This window comes from Oncorhynchus kisutch, linkage group LG12 (genome assembly GCF_002021735.2).
Source record: "Oncorhynchus kisutch isolate 150728-3 linkage group LG12, Okis_V2, whole genome shotgun sequence".
In the NCBI taxonomy this organism is placed as follows: Eukaryota; Metazoa; Chordata; class Actinopteri; order Salmoniformes; family Salmonidae; genus Oncorhynchus; species Oncorhynchus kisutch.
Window position 1 is genome coordinate 29054370 of NC_034185.2, and position 15568 is coordinate 29069937.

A 15568-nucleotide genomic window follows, 5' to 3' on the forward strand; every position below is an offset into this window, starting at 1 on the left:
CCAGATCATTGAGTAAAGAAGTAATTGCATGTCAGATTCCATACCACTCTATTGGGGCTGGGTTTGATTCATTCCAACCATCTTCGTTCAGGAGTTGGACACCCCGGAGTCTTGTGTAGACCCAGAAGACACTAATTCTGGTTTAATATCTGAGAAGATCCAACCAACACCTGAAAAAACAGACCGAGCACCTGCAGACACCCTGTCATTACCGGCTCAGTGGAAACCCATCTCCAAGACCACTATATCAGAAAACAAGCCGACAGAATCAGTCAGTAAAGACATTAACAAGGAGACTTTGTCAGTCACCGAGAAGTCTGAATTAGTAACCAAGGCAACTGTCTCATTACCTGAAACTAGTTCAGTGACCATGGAGACTGGACCAGCATCTGTAAAAAGTGTCTTGGCAACCAAAGAAACTGGAGAAGTACCTGTGAAGATTGGATCAGTAACCAAAGAGATACAATCAGTACCTGAGACTACTTCTGTAACAAAGATGACTGGGTCAGTAACCAAGGAAATTGGGACAGTTGCCAATGGTCTGTTGCCAAATACACCCAGCGACCCCCAGGAAGACCTGGTAAGAGTACCATACCCGTGCACCACATATGTACACACACTCACACACACAATTACCTGCCCGCACGTTTTACGTTTATTTTTCATAGGATGGGAGATGGGACCTCCTTCACACTCGGCTGTCTGAGAAACTCAACACCTTGAGGAATATTCAGGAGGAGGATCTACATGCGGTCAGTTCACACTGTCACACCTCCCTGATTCAAGTACTCATAAGACCTGGGTCAAAATTTAGCAGAGGTACAGGATTTTAAGGGCGGCTGTCTTCAAGCCATTATATTGTGTTGATGGTGCTCTCCATGTGGTTGTGTAGGCTACAGGGTCAAAGGCAGAGGGGACCGGCGGTGGCTTTGGTGGTCTGAGAGAGATAGAGGTGTGTGCTGCAAGCCTTAGACAACTCAGACACAGAGCAAGTGGCCTTTCCTCTGCCAATTCAAAGGAAGGTGGCTATCCCATGTTGGATAGAGAGCTCTACACAGCTCTGTGTGGAGTGGAGCATTCTCTGGAAACACTCACTGGCCTGTTGCCCAGTCCCTCTAGTACCACAGTGGAGGACAGTCAACTAAGACTGCTACAGATGGAGGTACAGTACCTACAAACTGCTGATTTACATTTATAGATCTCTGGAAATAGGTAGCATATATTGCACACTGGCGGTGACATTTTCGTGGTGCAAAAGAGCACCGATCTGTGATTGAACTTTTTTTCAACAATGTGAGAAATAAGGAGGTGATTATTCATATTATTACGTTAATGTATAAATAGTTGCCGCCTAATAACACACATTGTTGAACAAGTAAACTTTGCCAGATGAAAAATTCTGCCAGGTTTAATCTGTGCTTTTTGCACTATGGAAATGTCAGCCTGGGGTTTTTTAATCACTCACTATCAAATTAGCTAAACTGCAATAACAATAATATTTTCCGATGACAAAATCTCTGAACCTGTGCAAATGAACTGTGTGTGTGTATGTATGCGTGCGTGCATGTGTGCATACCTGTGTGTGTGTGTGTGTGTGTGTGTCTATGTGCCTCACAGTGCCTCTCAGTGGAGCTGCCAGCCTTGAGTGAGGAGTTGAACAATTTAAGGTCAGGCATCAACCCAGACCAGTTGTCTGAAGCACCAGAGACCACAGCCCAGTGTGTGACCTGTCTTCAGGGTTGTTTTCAAACAGCCCAGTCAGCCCTCACCTCCTCACTGAGCCGGCTACACACAGAACTGGGCCACCATCAGGTCAGTGGCTCCACACAAACCACCTCACAACAACTTCACAATAACATCACAACCAACCCACAACCACTTTGCAATCACCTAAGGTTTGGGATACGGTTCGAACAGAAAAAACTTGAGAGTTAAGTATAGGAATTCATTCGGAGTGGTTAAGGTAAGGGTTAACGTCTGGGTTAAAACAGAACAATTAAAAATGAGTGCCTAGCAATGGGATTGAACCTGCGATGCACCGAGCCGTAGTTCATGGTTTAAGCCCTTCTTCAATCCCCATCCACAACACCCTAGCAAGCCATGAGACTGCTAGATTGTAATAGGCACTTGTGTTGCCCCTTGTGGACAGTATTAAAATTGCATGCATACATCCTGGACAGATGTCTAATACCGCAGTGGAACTGGTGTGACCTGGCTGCCCTACAAGCACATTATTATCCAGACTTACAGGAGCAATTACGATTAAATGCTTTGCTCAAGGGCACGTTGAAAGATTTTTCAGCTAGTCGGCTCAGGGATTCAAACCAGCTACCTTTCAGTTACTGGACCAACTCTAACCGCTGGTGTACCTGCCACCCAGCACTTCTTAATCCCCTCACAAACCAGCCCACAACCACCTTACAGCCATTAGCTAGAACAGATATCCTTGTGTTCTTTACGATATGCAACGGGCTCTCGTGCCTTACTGCTTAACCAGGACTTGTCAATGTCTGTCTCTTTTCACTGTGCGCTGCATGCAGGCAGGGACGGAGCAACAGGAGAGCCACGTGTGCGTGTATGATGATTTTGAACGTGGACAGAGTGACCCATTCACACACATCAAGGATGTCCCCATGCTGGAGGTACAACATTTAGTTTGTTAATCATAGGGCTAGTGCATGTTTGTGTGTGTGTGTGCCCCTTTGTCAGTATATTCCCACGTAATCCCGTTTTTTACTCTAGATGTCTACTGTAGGTCAGTAACGATGGTGTGTCTCTGCAGTATGTCGTTGGTCGGTGTCCCGAGGATGCAGTGGAGCTGCAGCGGGTGTCCCAGGCCCTGCTGCAGGGTTTGGCCAGTCTCGTGGAGCTAGGCAGAGAGCGTCTGGCAGACAGTCAGGACCACCCACCGCACAGCCGCACCCAGCTGCAGACTCTGCTCAGCAGGCACAAGGTAAGCATATGCTGGGGAAAAGAGAGTGTTATGTCAAGTCATTTTATGCACATTCGACTTGGCATGGGAGCTGATGGAAAGGAAGAACAACTGTAGAGGACAGTGTCTTCCCACTCGGAAAGTAGTTGAATCCAAGTTTAAATGAACGTTTGGGATCATCTCCATGTAAACCTCTGACCAATTGCCATGTGATTTTGTCAATTTAGAAACTGGGTTTCAATTGATTATTTTGTGTCTGTCTGTCTGTGTGTGTCTGTGTTTGGCGCTGGCTGAACAGAAGTTGTACCAGGTTATGGAATCCCAGCTGGCATTGGTTCAGCGGCTGTTCCAGTGTGAGCCACAGGGGGGGCTGGTTGGTCAGGAGGATGAACAGGTCCGGCTGGAGCAACAGGTCACCACTCTGCAGCAACAAGCTCTGGAGCAGGGAGCCACCATGCACAGAAGGCTGCAGGTACACACACACACATGAAAGACCCACATAAGTAAACACATACACACATACACTCACACTGTGTATGCGTGTGTGTGTGTAGGTCTGGACACAGTGGGAGCAGGGTTGTGTTCAGCTGGGCCGGCAGCTGGAGGAGCTGGAAGCCCTCATCCCCTGCGAGGATCTGGTGGAGGAAGAGGAGGGGCTACTACAGGAAAGACTGGACACCTGTCAGGTATCCAAACCTCCCTCCCTCTCCTCCTCTTCTCTCTACTACTCTTCCTTCCTTCCTTATCTTGCTCTCTTTGTGTATGTCTCTCTGCTCCCTTTGTGTCTGTCTCTCTGCTCCCTTTGTGTCTGTCTCTCTGCTCCCTTTGTGTCTGTCTCTGCTATCTTTGTCTGGCTCTCTGCTCTCTTTGTGTCTGACTCTCTGCATGCTCTTTTCTGTCTTCTTTTTCTCATTGCATTGACCATCTCAGTATTTCTTGACGTCCCTATCATCTCCTCATCCCTCTCTCGTTCACTGTCCCATATCTCCTTCTGTCCACCCCCTTTCGTCTCCTCACATACCCAATTGAACAACATTTGCCCACTAAGAATTAGTTTGCACTACGTAACCAGTGTAGCCCTTATTCTTAATTTGTATCACTGGAATATACTGTATATCATGAGCATAAGTCTTAAGCAACAGGTGTCTTATGTCCACGTGAGCGATGCATCCTTCGTGTACTGGGATGAAACCACCTGTTGTCTAATTCCAGTAACCAACAACAATGTAGGACGTGCCACAGACTGACTCCCAAATGGCACCCTATTCCCCTCATAGGACTCTTGTCAAAAGCAGTCCACTATGTAGGGAATAGGGGGCCATTCGGGACACAGCCATACAGAGAGAGCTGGATGTAAACCAGGCCCTTCAGTGAATGACGGATTCATGGGCACCTGGCACAAGAAAGATGGAGAGAAAGAGAGATGGAAAGATAGAAGGAGAGAGAGAGGTGGACAGAGAGTAATGGGTGAAAAAAAGGAGAGTTATTTGTTGTGGCATCGCTTCATTCCAAAATCAAATTACTTGGAGGAATACGGATGGCCATTATCGGAGAGTAGAACACGGTGTTCCATTTCGGATTCCCTCCCCATAACTAGCTGACTTCCCCCCTCCCTTTTACAATTACAGAATCCTATTTCTCATCTCTCGGACGGACCGACTTGAGTGGAATGTGTGTGTGTGCACATGTGTGTGCACGTGTGTGTGTAGGGGTAGAGTACACATGCTTCTTTTCATCAAATCTCCTTAATAGATTTATGCCTTCCCCTATCTGGCCATAATAACTGAATGAGATGCTGTTTACGATCAAAATGGCCCCCTATTCCCTGTATAGTGTATTACTTTTAAACAAGCCCATAGGGCTCAAGTCAAAAGTAGTGTACTATGTAGGGAATAGGAGGCCATTTGGGACTCATAGGCACTGGTGTGGGGGTGGGCATGGGTTCAGGTGAGGATTCCGGTGGTGATGATTCCATTCTCACTCTCTATGCATTTCTTTCGCTCCTTTCGCCTTGTTCCCTATCGCACTTCTTTCTTTTTTTGCATTTTCCCCTTTTCACGTTTCTCTCCCCATTATCCCTCTCATTATTCCTCTCTTTCTGTAACCCTTGCAAACATCCCCTTCCTCCTCCTCCCTCTGTCTCCTCTCACTTTCATTCTCTTTTCCTCTCCCCACATCCCACAATAATGATTTGATCCCTACATTTATTTTCATCCCCCTTTCTTCTGGCCCTACCTCTTCTTTTTTCTCTCTTATTCAAAACACATTCCCTTCTCAATTTTTATTCTTTCACATTTTCACCCTATCCCACCCCTATTCACCCCTTTTCTCTCTCTCTCCTTCCCCATTTCCCCCCCATTAGCGAGTGCTGGCCCTGTTGGAGGAGTGCAGGCCTGCCCTGGGCTCAGTCCTGGACCAGGGGAAGGCTCTGCAGGCCTGGGGATGCAGTACCGGGGTCGGCGGCACAGGAGGCGTACTGGAGCTGCGCTGGCGGGCTGTTCGCAGCAAGGCAGAGCAGGAGAGCCAACGCAGCCGCGACATAAGGGACAACTGGACCAGGTGGGCGCACACAGACAGGGTTTTCGGAAAATGGACAGGGACATACACACAACACAGCTGTGGGAACATGTACAGTGCCTTCAGAAAGTATTCACACCCCTTGACTTTTTCCAAATGTTGAAGAGTAGCCTGAATTAAAAATTGATTAAATTGAGATTTTGTGTCATTAGCCGACACACAATATCCCATAATGTCAAAGTGAAATTGTTTTTAGAAATGTTTACAAATTAATCAAAAATTAAAAGCTGAAAAGTCTTAAGTTAAAGTGTACTTAACAATTATAAGCTGTGTGCAATAATAGTGTTTAACAACACAACTACCCCATCTCTGTACCCAACACATACAGTCGTGGCCAAAGGTTTTGAGAATGACACAAATATTAATTTTCAAAATGTTTACTGCTTCATTGTCTTTAGATATTTTTGTCAGATGTTACTATGGAATACTGAAGTATAATTACAAGCATTTCATAAGTGTCAAAGGCTTTAATTGGCAATTACATGAAGTTGATGCAAAGAGTCAATATTTGCAGTGTTGACCCTTCTTTTTCAAGACCTCTGCAATCCGCCTTGGCATGCTGTCAATTAACTTCTGGGCCGCATCCTGACTGATGGCAGCCCATTCTTGCATAATCAATGCTTGGAGTTTTGTCAGAATTTGTGGGTTTTTGTTTGTCCATCCGCCTCCTGAGGATTGACCACAAGTTCTCAATGGGATTAAGGTCTGGGGAATTTCCTGGCCATGGACCCAAAATATCGATGTTTTGTTCCCCGAGCCACTTAGTTATCACTTTTGCCTTATGGCAAGGTGCTCCATCATGCTGGAAAATGCATTGTTCGTCACCAAACTGTTCCTGAATGGTTGGGAGAAGTTGCTCTCAGAGGATGTGTTGGTACCATTCTTTATTCATGGCTGTGTTCTTAGGCAAAATTGTGAGTGAGCCCACTCCCTTGGCTGAGAAGCAACCCCACACATGAATGGTCTCAGGATGCTTTACTGTTGGCATGACACAGGACTGATGGTAGCCCTCACCTTGTCTTCTCCGGACAAGCTTTTTTCCGGATGCCCCAAACAATCGGAAAGGGGATTCATCAGAGAAAATGACTTTACCCCCAGTCCTTAGCAGTCCAATCCCTGTACCTTTTGCAGAATATCAGTCTGTCCCTGATGTTTTTCCTGGAGAGAAGTGGCTTCTTTGCTGCCCTTCTTGACACCAGGCCATCCTCCACAAGTCTTTGCCTCACTGTGCGTGCAGATGCACTCACACCTGCCTGCTGACATTCCTGAGCAAGCTCTGTACTGGTGGTGCCCCGATCCCGCAGCTGAATCAACTTTACGAGACTGTCCTGGCGCTTGCTGGACTTTCTTGGGCACCCTGAATTCTTCTTCACAACAATTGAACCGCTCTCATTGAAGTTCTTGATGATCCGATAAATGGTTGAATTAGGTACAATATTACTGGCAGAAATATCCTTGCCTGTGAAACCCTTTTTGTGCAAAGCAATGATAACGGCACGTGTTTCCTTGCAGGTAACCATGATTGACAGAGAAAGAACAATGATTCCAAGCACCACCCTCCTTATGAAGCTTCCAGTCTGTTATTCAAACTGAATCAGCATGACAGAGTGTTCTCAAGCCTTATCCTTGTCAACACTCACACCTGTGTTAACAAGAGAATCACTGACATGATGTCAGCTGGTTCTTTTGTGGTAAGGCTGAAATGCAGTGGAAATGTTTTTTTGCGATTCAGTTCATTTGCATGGCAAAGAGGGACTAATTGCAATTCATCTGTTCACTTTTCATAACATTCTGGAGTATATGCAAATTGCCATCATACAAACTGAGGCAGCAGACTTTGTGAAAATTAGTATTTGTGTCATTCTCAAAACTTTTGGCCACGACTGTACACTTTTCTGTAAGGTCCCTCAGTCGAGCATTGAATTTCAAGCACATATTCAACCACAAGGACCGGGGAGTTTTTCCTATGGTTCGCAAAGAAATGGTAGATGGGTAAAAAAAGCAGACATTGAATATCACTTTGAGCATGGTACAGTTATTAATTACACATTGAGAGGTGTATCAGTATACCCACTCACTACAAAGATACAGGCGTCCTTCCTAAATCAGTTGCCAGAGAGGAAGGAAACCGCTCAGGGATTTCACAATGAGGCCAATGGTGAGTTGAATGGCTGTGATAGGAGAAAACTGAGGATGGATCAACAATATTGTAGATACTCCACAATATTAACCTAAATGACAGAGAGTAAAGAAGGAAACCTGTACAGAAGAAAAATATTCCAAAACAATCCTAGAGGATAAACTGGTTCAGTCTGCTTTCCAACAGACACTGGGAGACAAATTCACCTGTCAGTCGGACAATAACCAATGCCAAATATACACTGCAGTTTATTACCAAGGCGACATTGAATGTTCCTGAGTGGCCTAGTTACAGTTTTGACTTAAATAATCTTGAAAATCTATGGCAAGACTTGAGAATGACTGTTTAGCAATGATCAACAGCCAACTTGACAGATTTTTTAAAAGCTTCATGGGAAAATATTGTACAATCCAGGTTTATTTGGTATTTTATTAGGTTCCCCATTAGCTGTTGCAAAAGCAGCAACTACTCTTCCTGGGGTTCACACAAAACATGAAACATAATACAGAACATCAAAAGAACAGCTCAAGGACAGAACTACATACTTTAAAAAAAAGGCACAAGTAGCCTAGATATCAATGCATACACACAAACTATCTAGGTCAAATAGGGGAGAGGCGTTGTGCCGTGAGGTGTTACTTTATCTGTTTTTTTGAAACCAGGTTTATTTGAGAAATATGAGATGGAAGGAAGTTCCATGCAATAAGGGCTCTATATACTGTACACTTTCTTGAATTTGTTCTGGATTTGGGGACTGTGAAAAGACACCCAGTGGCATGTCTGGTGGGATACGTGTATGTGTCAGAGCTGTGTGTAAGTTGACTATGCAAACAATTTGGGATTTTCAACACATTCATGTTTCTTATGTAAAGAAGAAGTGATGCAGTCAGTCTCTCCTAAACTCTTAGCCAAGAGAGATTTACATGCATATTATTTATATCTACCCTCTGATTACAATTAAGAGCAAAAAACGTGCCGCTCTGTCCTGGGCCAGTTGCAGCTTAACTAGGTCTTTCCTTGCAGCACTCGTCCACACGACTGGACAATAATCAAGATTAGACTAAACTAGAGCCTGCAGAACTTGTTTTTTGGAGTATGGTGTCAAAAAAGCAGAGCATCTCTTTATTATGACCAAACCTCTCCCCATTTTTACAACCATTGAATCTATATGTTTTGACCATGACACTTTACAATATAAGGTAACGCCAAGTAATTTAGTCTCCTCAACTTGTTCAACAGCCACACCATTCATTACCAGATTCAGCTGAGGTCTAGAACTTAAGGAATGATTAGTACCAAATACAATGCTCTTAGTTCCACAGATGGTTAGGACCAGTTTATTACTTGCCACCCATTCCAAAACAGACTGCAACTCTTTAAGGGTTTCAGTGACTTCATTAGCTGTGGTTGCTAATGTGTATATGGTTGAATCATCAGCATTCATGGACACACATGCTTTGTTTAATGCCAGTGGCAGGTCATTGATAAAAATAGAAAAGAGTAGAGGGCCTAGACAGCTGCCCTGCGGTACACCCCATTTTACATGTTTGACATTAGAGAAGCTTCCATTAAATAAAACCATTTGAGTTCTATTAGATTGATGGCTCTGAATCCACAATATGGAAGAGGTTGAAAAGCCATAACACATACGTTTTTTTCAACAACAGGTTATGGTAAATAATTTCAAAGGCTGCACTGCACAGTACAGCTCCCACTATCTTATTGTCAATTTCTTTCAACCAATCATCAGTCATTTGTGTCAGTATAGTACATGTTGAGTGCCCTTCTCTGTAAGCATGCTAAAAGTCTGTTGTTAATTTGTTTACAGATTAATAGCATTGTATTTGGTCAAACATAATTTTTTCCAACAGTTTGCTACGAGCTGGCAGCAAGCTTATAGGTCTGCTGTTAGAACCAGTAAAGGCCGCTTTACCACTCTTGGGTAGCGTAATTACTTTGGCTTCTCTCCAGACCTGAGGTAAAGAATATAGAGTCAGCTACCATCCTCAGTAGCTTTCCATCTAAGTTGTCAATTCCAATTGTCATTATTGATCGATAACAATCATTTTTCCACCTCTCCCACACTAACTTTACAAAATTCAAACTTGCAATGCTTTTCTTTCACTATTCATTTTTTTATGCATGAATACATTTGCTCACTCTTCATTGTTGGCATTTCTTGCCTAAGTTTGCCCACTTTGCCAATGAAATAATCATTAAAGTAATTGGCAACATAAAATGCTTTTGTGATAAATAAGCCATCTGATTCGATGAAAGATGGAGTTGAATTTGTCTTTCTGCCCATAATTTAATTTAAAGTACTCAAGTTTTTTTCTATCATTCTCTATATCATTGACCTTGGCTTCATAATACAGTTTCATATTTTTTTGTTGAGTTTAGTCACATAATTGTTTTGCAGTAAGTAAGCCAGTCAGATGTGCAGCCAGACTTATTAGCCACTCCTTTTGCCCCATCTCTTTCAACAATACAGTTTTTCAAATCCTCATCAAGCCATGAATCCTTAACAATTCTAACAGGTGCATGTTTATCAATAATTGGAAGAAGCAATTTCATAAATGCATTACGTGCAGCGTCTGGATGCTCCTCATTAATCACATCAGACCAACAAGTATTTTTAACATCTTCCACATAAGAGTCAGAGCAAAATATTTTGTATGATCTCTTGTACACTATTTTAGGCACAGCTGTTGGAACTTTGGCTTTCCTGGATATAGCCACTATATTGTGATCACTGCATCCAATGGGTACAGATACAGCTTTAGAACAAAGTTCTACAGTATTATTAGAAATGTGATCGATACATGTGGATGATCTTGTTCCTGCAGTGCTTGTAAACACCCTGCTAGGTTGATTAATAACCTGAACCAGATTACAGGCACTGGTTACAGGTAGAAGCTTCCTCTTGAGCAGAAAGCTTGATGAAAAACAGTCAATATTCAGGTCCCCAAGAAAGTAGACCTCTCTGTTTACATCACATACACTATCAAGCATTTCACACATATTATTTAGATACTGACTGTTCACACTTGGTGGTCTATAGCAACACCTCAAAAGAAAACGCTTTAGATGTGTCAAGTGAACCTGCAACCACAACACTTCAATAACACTTGACATAAGATCTTCTTTAAGCATTACAGGGATATGGCTCTGAATATATACAGCAACCCCTCCCAAATAAGCATTTCTGTATCGTCTATAGATGTTATATACTTGTATTGCTACTGCTGTATCATCAAATGAATTATCTAAGTGAGTCTCAGAAATGGCGAATATATGAATGTTATCTGATGTTAGCAAGTTATTGATTTCATTAACCTTATTTCGAAGGCTACATATATTAATATGGGCTATTTTCAGCCCTTTTCTGGGTAGCTTATCAGAGATTGACATAATACTGAAAAGAGCAAACAAAGCAAGAGAAAAAAATATACATTCAGCAGTCCATTAATCAATAGGTGTGTGTGTGATGTGTTGTGCAAACCTCTTGTAGACTTACCCAGATAGACTCACAGCTGTAAGTGCTGCCAAAGGTGATTCTAACATGTATTGACTCAGGGTTGAATACTTATCTAATGAAGATATATTAGTGATTTATTTTCCATTCATTAAAACAAAAGGAGTATTTTGTGTAGATATTTGACAAAAAAAAAAGACAATTATATCCATTTGAATCCCACTTTGTAGCACAACAAAATGGGGGGAAAGTCAAGGGTGTGTGATTACTTTCTGAAGGCACTATAAATGTGGACTGCTTTGCATAAGGACACATCGAACGATGTTTGAACCCTGTTTTCCCTCTTGTAGGTTCCACAACGACTCTGTTTCGCTCACTGGATGGATGGGCAGTGTTAAAGAACGCCTGAAGACATGGAGAAGTCTGCCCGACGCCACACCTCAAAACGAGGCGCTCACCCGTACTTACCTCATCCAACTACTGGTAAAATTGTTTAGGGAAAAAACTTTAGATGACATGATTTGTAGCTCAATGTAGTAAATAATCGGAATTCATGTTACATGACTGACAGTGTCATCCAGACCCTACCGGAAATGTACATGTACATAACACATTTAATTGTAACATGTTAAAAATGCAGTCCATCTGTCTTTTCTTTCACAACACCTGAAAGCTAGTTTGGAGTGAGTTTTTGGTTCCTAAATACATTACAAATGTGTTGGAAACATCAAGTCAGTTCACACGCCATGGGAAATGTTAGAATTGCAAACTGAATGTGTGAATTTTGTTTGAAATTTCCGGTATGGGAGCTGTTCGATTTGACGTTTGGTTCTTTGATAGGAGTTTTCAGTGGAGCTGGAAACCAGATCCGCTGAAAAGGCCTCTGCGCTCAGGGCGGGCACATTGCTACTGCAGCTGAAGGAGGCTGATGCACCGGGGCTGCGCAGACAGCTAGCGCAGCTGGAGCAAACTTGGACCGAAGTCACGTCTGCACTTCCCATAGCCCAGGAGAGACTGCACCAGGTGGGGATATGATTGGTTGGTTGATTGGTTGGTTGATTGTTTGGTTGTGCTCTTGATGAGCATCTGAGTAGAAGAATCAGGTGTCTTGTAGTAGAACCAGGTTGTAGTGTAGTAGAACCAGGTTGTAGTGGAGTAGAACCAGGTTGTAGTGGAGTAGAACCAGGTTGTAGTGGAGTAGAACCAGGTTGTAGTGGAGTAGAACCAGGTTGTAGTGGAGTAGAACCAGGTTGTAGTGGAGTAGAACCAGGTTGTAGTGGAGTAGAACCAGGTTGTAGTGGAGTAGAACCAGGTTGTAGTGGAGTAGAACCAGGTTGTAGTGGAGTAGAACCAGGTTGTAGTGGAGTAGAACCAGGTTGTAGTGGAGTAGAACCAGGCTGTAGTATAAGCAGCTGAGTAGTAGAACTAGGCTATAGTGTCGTTGAACCAGGCTGTAGTATAGTAGAACCAGGATGTATTGTACTAGAACCAGGCTGTAGTAGAAGCAGCTGAGTAGTAGAACCAGGCTCTAGTGTAGTAGAACCAGGCTGTAGTGTAGTAGAACCAGGCTGTAGTGTAGTAGAACCAGGCTGTAGTGCCCCCTCAACACTGCGATGCCACTGTGCCACTTGGGAGGCCCAAGATAACTTAAACATATTTTGGGGGGTAAAATCTTTCCCAGTATTTTATTTTCACACATTAAAAAAAATATATCTTCCCACGTACCCCATGGGGACTGTCGACGTACCCGTACCCCTGGTTGGGAAACAATGCTCTACGTAACCAGCGCGGAAAGGAAAGAGCTGGGAAACCAAGCGTGATGGAAAAGAGAGGAGTGAAAAGGAAAGGAGACCAAGCCTCGCTGGGCTATTGAGACACACCCATTATCTTTCAAATAATCTCCTAACAACACACACAGATGGGATGAACAAAGAGAAGAGGCGAAGACTAGTTTTTCCATTTGGCCCCTCGTCTATCACCACTGAATCCAAGCAGGTTCTCAGAACTTTCAACAAACGGCCGACCGTTGTGCCAAACTGAACAGTGAGTGTGCATCTAAAATGGCACCCTGTTCCCTATTTAGTGCATTACTTTTGAGCTGGTAGTGCACTATATAAGGAATATGGTGTCATTTGGGATTCACACTGTGAACTCTTTCATGTACAATATGACCTGTTGTGGGTTCACTGACTTGATGAAGATAGGGGAGAGGAGGAGATGAAAGAAGAAGCTTATCTTCAGACAACGGGGGTTGCACGTCATTGGCACTGGCTCCCACAGTGCATGCATCACCGGAGCATCAAAACCCATTACCTATACTCGCACACAAACACACACAGAACATGCACAGAGGCATACACAGACACGCAGTCACGCACACACACAGACATGCACACACACTGGCATTGCCCCCTCTCCTCCCCCTTGCAGCTGTGGTCTCAGTGAAGGCCAGTTCACAGCGCCGCATACAACGACTCTCTTTCTTTCTTTTTCACTCTCCTTTTCCCCCCCTGTGTTTTGTCAAATGAAGGATATAAGTCAGCTACTGGGAAACTCCTCGGTAAGAGCAGAAAGGGATAGTTTGTCTGTGGTCAAATTCACAGCTTTAGGATATTCTAAAACGGCATACAAATATGGTATATTTTCACTGGTATGCCATTCTAAAGCAATGCTCTACATTATATTGTTGACTATACAGTGCATTCAGAAAGTATTCATACCCCTTGACTTATACCACTTTTTGCTGTGTTACAGCCTGAATTCAAAATGGATCAAATATTTTTTTTTCTCACTCATCCACATACCACATAATGACAAAGTGAAAATGAAATACAAATATCGAGTATTCACACCCATGAGTCAATACATGTTAGAATCACCTTTGGCAGCAATTACAGTCTTTCTGGGTAAGTCTCTAAGAGCTTTGCACACGTGGATTGTACAATATTTGCACCAAATAATTCTTCAAGCTCTGTTAAGTTGGTTGTTGATCATTGCTAGACAGCCATTTTTAAGTCTTGCCAAAGATGTTCAAGCTGATTTAATTAAAAACTGTAACTAGGTCACTCAGGAACATTCAATGTCGTCTTCGTAAGCAACTCCAGTATATATTTGGCCTTGTGTTTTAGCTTATTGTCGTGCTGAAAGGTGAATTTGTCTCCCAGTGTCTGTTGGAAAGCACACTGAACCATGTTTTCCTATAGGATTTTGCCTGTGGTTAGCTCTATTCCATTTATTAATATTATTATTATTTTAAACTCCCTAGTCCTTGCCAATGACAAGCATACCCATGACATGATGCAGCCACCACTATGCTTAATTTGTTGTGTTGGATTTTCTCCAAACATAATGCTTTGTATTCAGGACATAAAGTTAATTTCTTTGCCACATTTTTTGCAGTTTTACTTTAGTACCTTATTGCAAATAGGATGCATGTTTTGGAATATGTTTTACTCTGTACAGGCTTCCTTTTTTTCACTCACTGTCGTTTATGTTAGTATTATGGAGTAACTATAATGTTGTTGATCCATCCTCAGTTTTCTCCTATCACAGCCATTCAACTCTGCAACTGTTTTAAAGTCACCATTGGCCTTATGGTGAAATCCTTGAGCGGGTTCATTCCTTTCCGACAACTGAGTTAGGAAGGACGCCTATATCTTTGTAGTGACTGGGTATATTAATACACCATCCAAAGTGTAATTGATAACTTCACCATACTCAAAGGGATATTCAAACCTTCCTGGTCTTTGTGGTTGAATCTGTGTTTGAAATCCACTGCTCAGCCTAGGTACCTTACAGATAATTGTATGTGTGGGGTACAGAGATGTGGTAGTCATTCAAAAATCATGTAAACACTATTAATGCACACAGAGGGAGTCCATGCAACTTATTATATGACTTGTAAGTAAATTTTTACTCCTGTACTTATTTAGGCTTGCCATAACAAAGGGGCTGAATACTTATTGACTCAAGACATTTCAGCTTTTCATTGTTTATTCATTTGTAAAAATTCCACTTTGACAGTATTTTGTCTTGTGTGTAAGCCAGTGACACAACATCTTAATTTAATCCAGGCTGTAACACAACAAAATGTGGAAAAAATAAAGGGGTGTGAACACATTCTGAAGATACTGTACTGTATATACAGTATATGCCATTTATATACACACATACACTATAGAGTTCCTTCATCACTTTATATCCACTTTTGAATGCTGGAGTTTTGATGTCCCTTTTCTGTCCTTCTGTGTTCCTCAGCTCCTGCTGGAGAAGTGGCCACCATGCCAGGTATTGTCAGGCCTGGAGGCGTGGGTGAAGGACAAAGAAGCCAGGCTGGAAGATCAGGGACAGGCCACCATCAAGGCCTGCCATGACGCAGATCAGCTCAGACACATAATCCAATACTACAAGGTACATTAACACACACCCACGAACACACACACAC

The 15568-nt window shown here is 42.9% G+C and overlaps 1 protein-coding gene across 6 annotated transcripts in view; it reads left to right on the plus strand.

Annotated features, from left to right (window-relative positions):
- Window positions 1-15568, plus strand: part of syne2a (spectrin repeat containing, nuclear envelope 2a) — a 204854-nt gene that overhangs the window by 107817 nt on the left and 81469 nt on the right. For all 6 annotated transcript variants that reach the window (XM_031837347.1, XM_031837346.1, XM_020496695.2 and 3 more), the window contains 12 exons: window positions 92-580; window positions 669-752; window positions 893-1162; window positions 1618-1812; window positions 2541-2642; window positions 2783-2953; window positions 3231-3404; window positions 3487-3618; window positions 5295-5491; window positions 11475-11607; window positions 11965-12147; window positions 15382-15534. In XM_031837347.1, coding sequence (XP_031693207.1) covers window positions 92-580; window positions 669-752; window positions 893-1162; window positions 1618-1812; window positions 2541-2642; window positions 2783-2953; window positions 3231-3404; window positions 3487-3618; window positions 5295-5491; window positions 11475-11607; window positions 11965-12147; window positions 15382-15534 — 2283 coding nt within the window. The remainder of the gene's footprint in view (window positions 1-91; window positions 581-668; window positions 753-892; window positions 1163-1617; window positions 1813-2540; window positions 2643-2782; window positions 2954-3230; window positions 3405-3486; window positions 3619-5294; window positions 5492-11474; window positions 11608-11964; window positions 12148-15381; window positions 15535-15568) is intronic.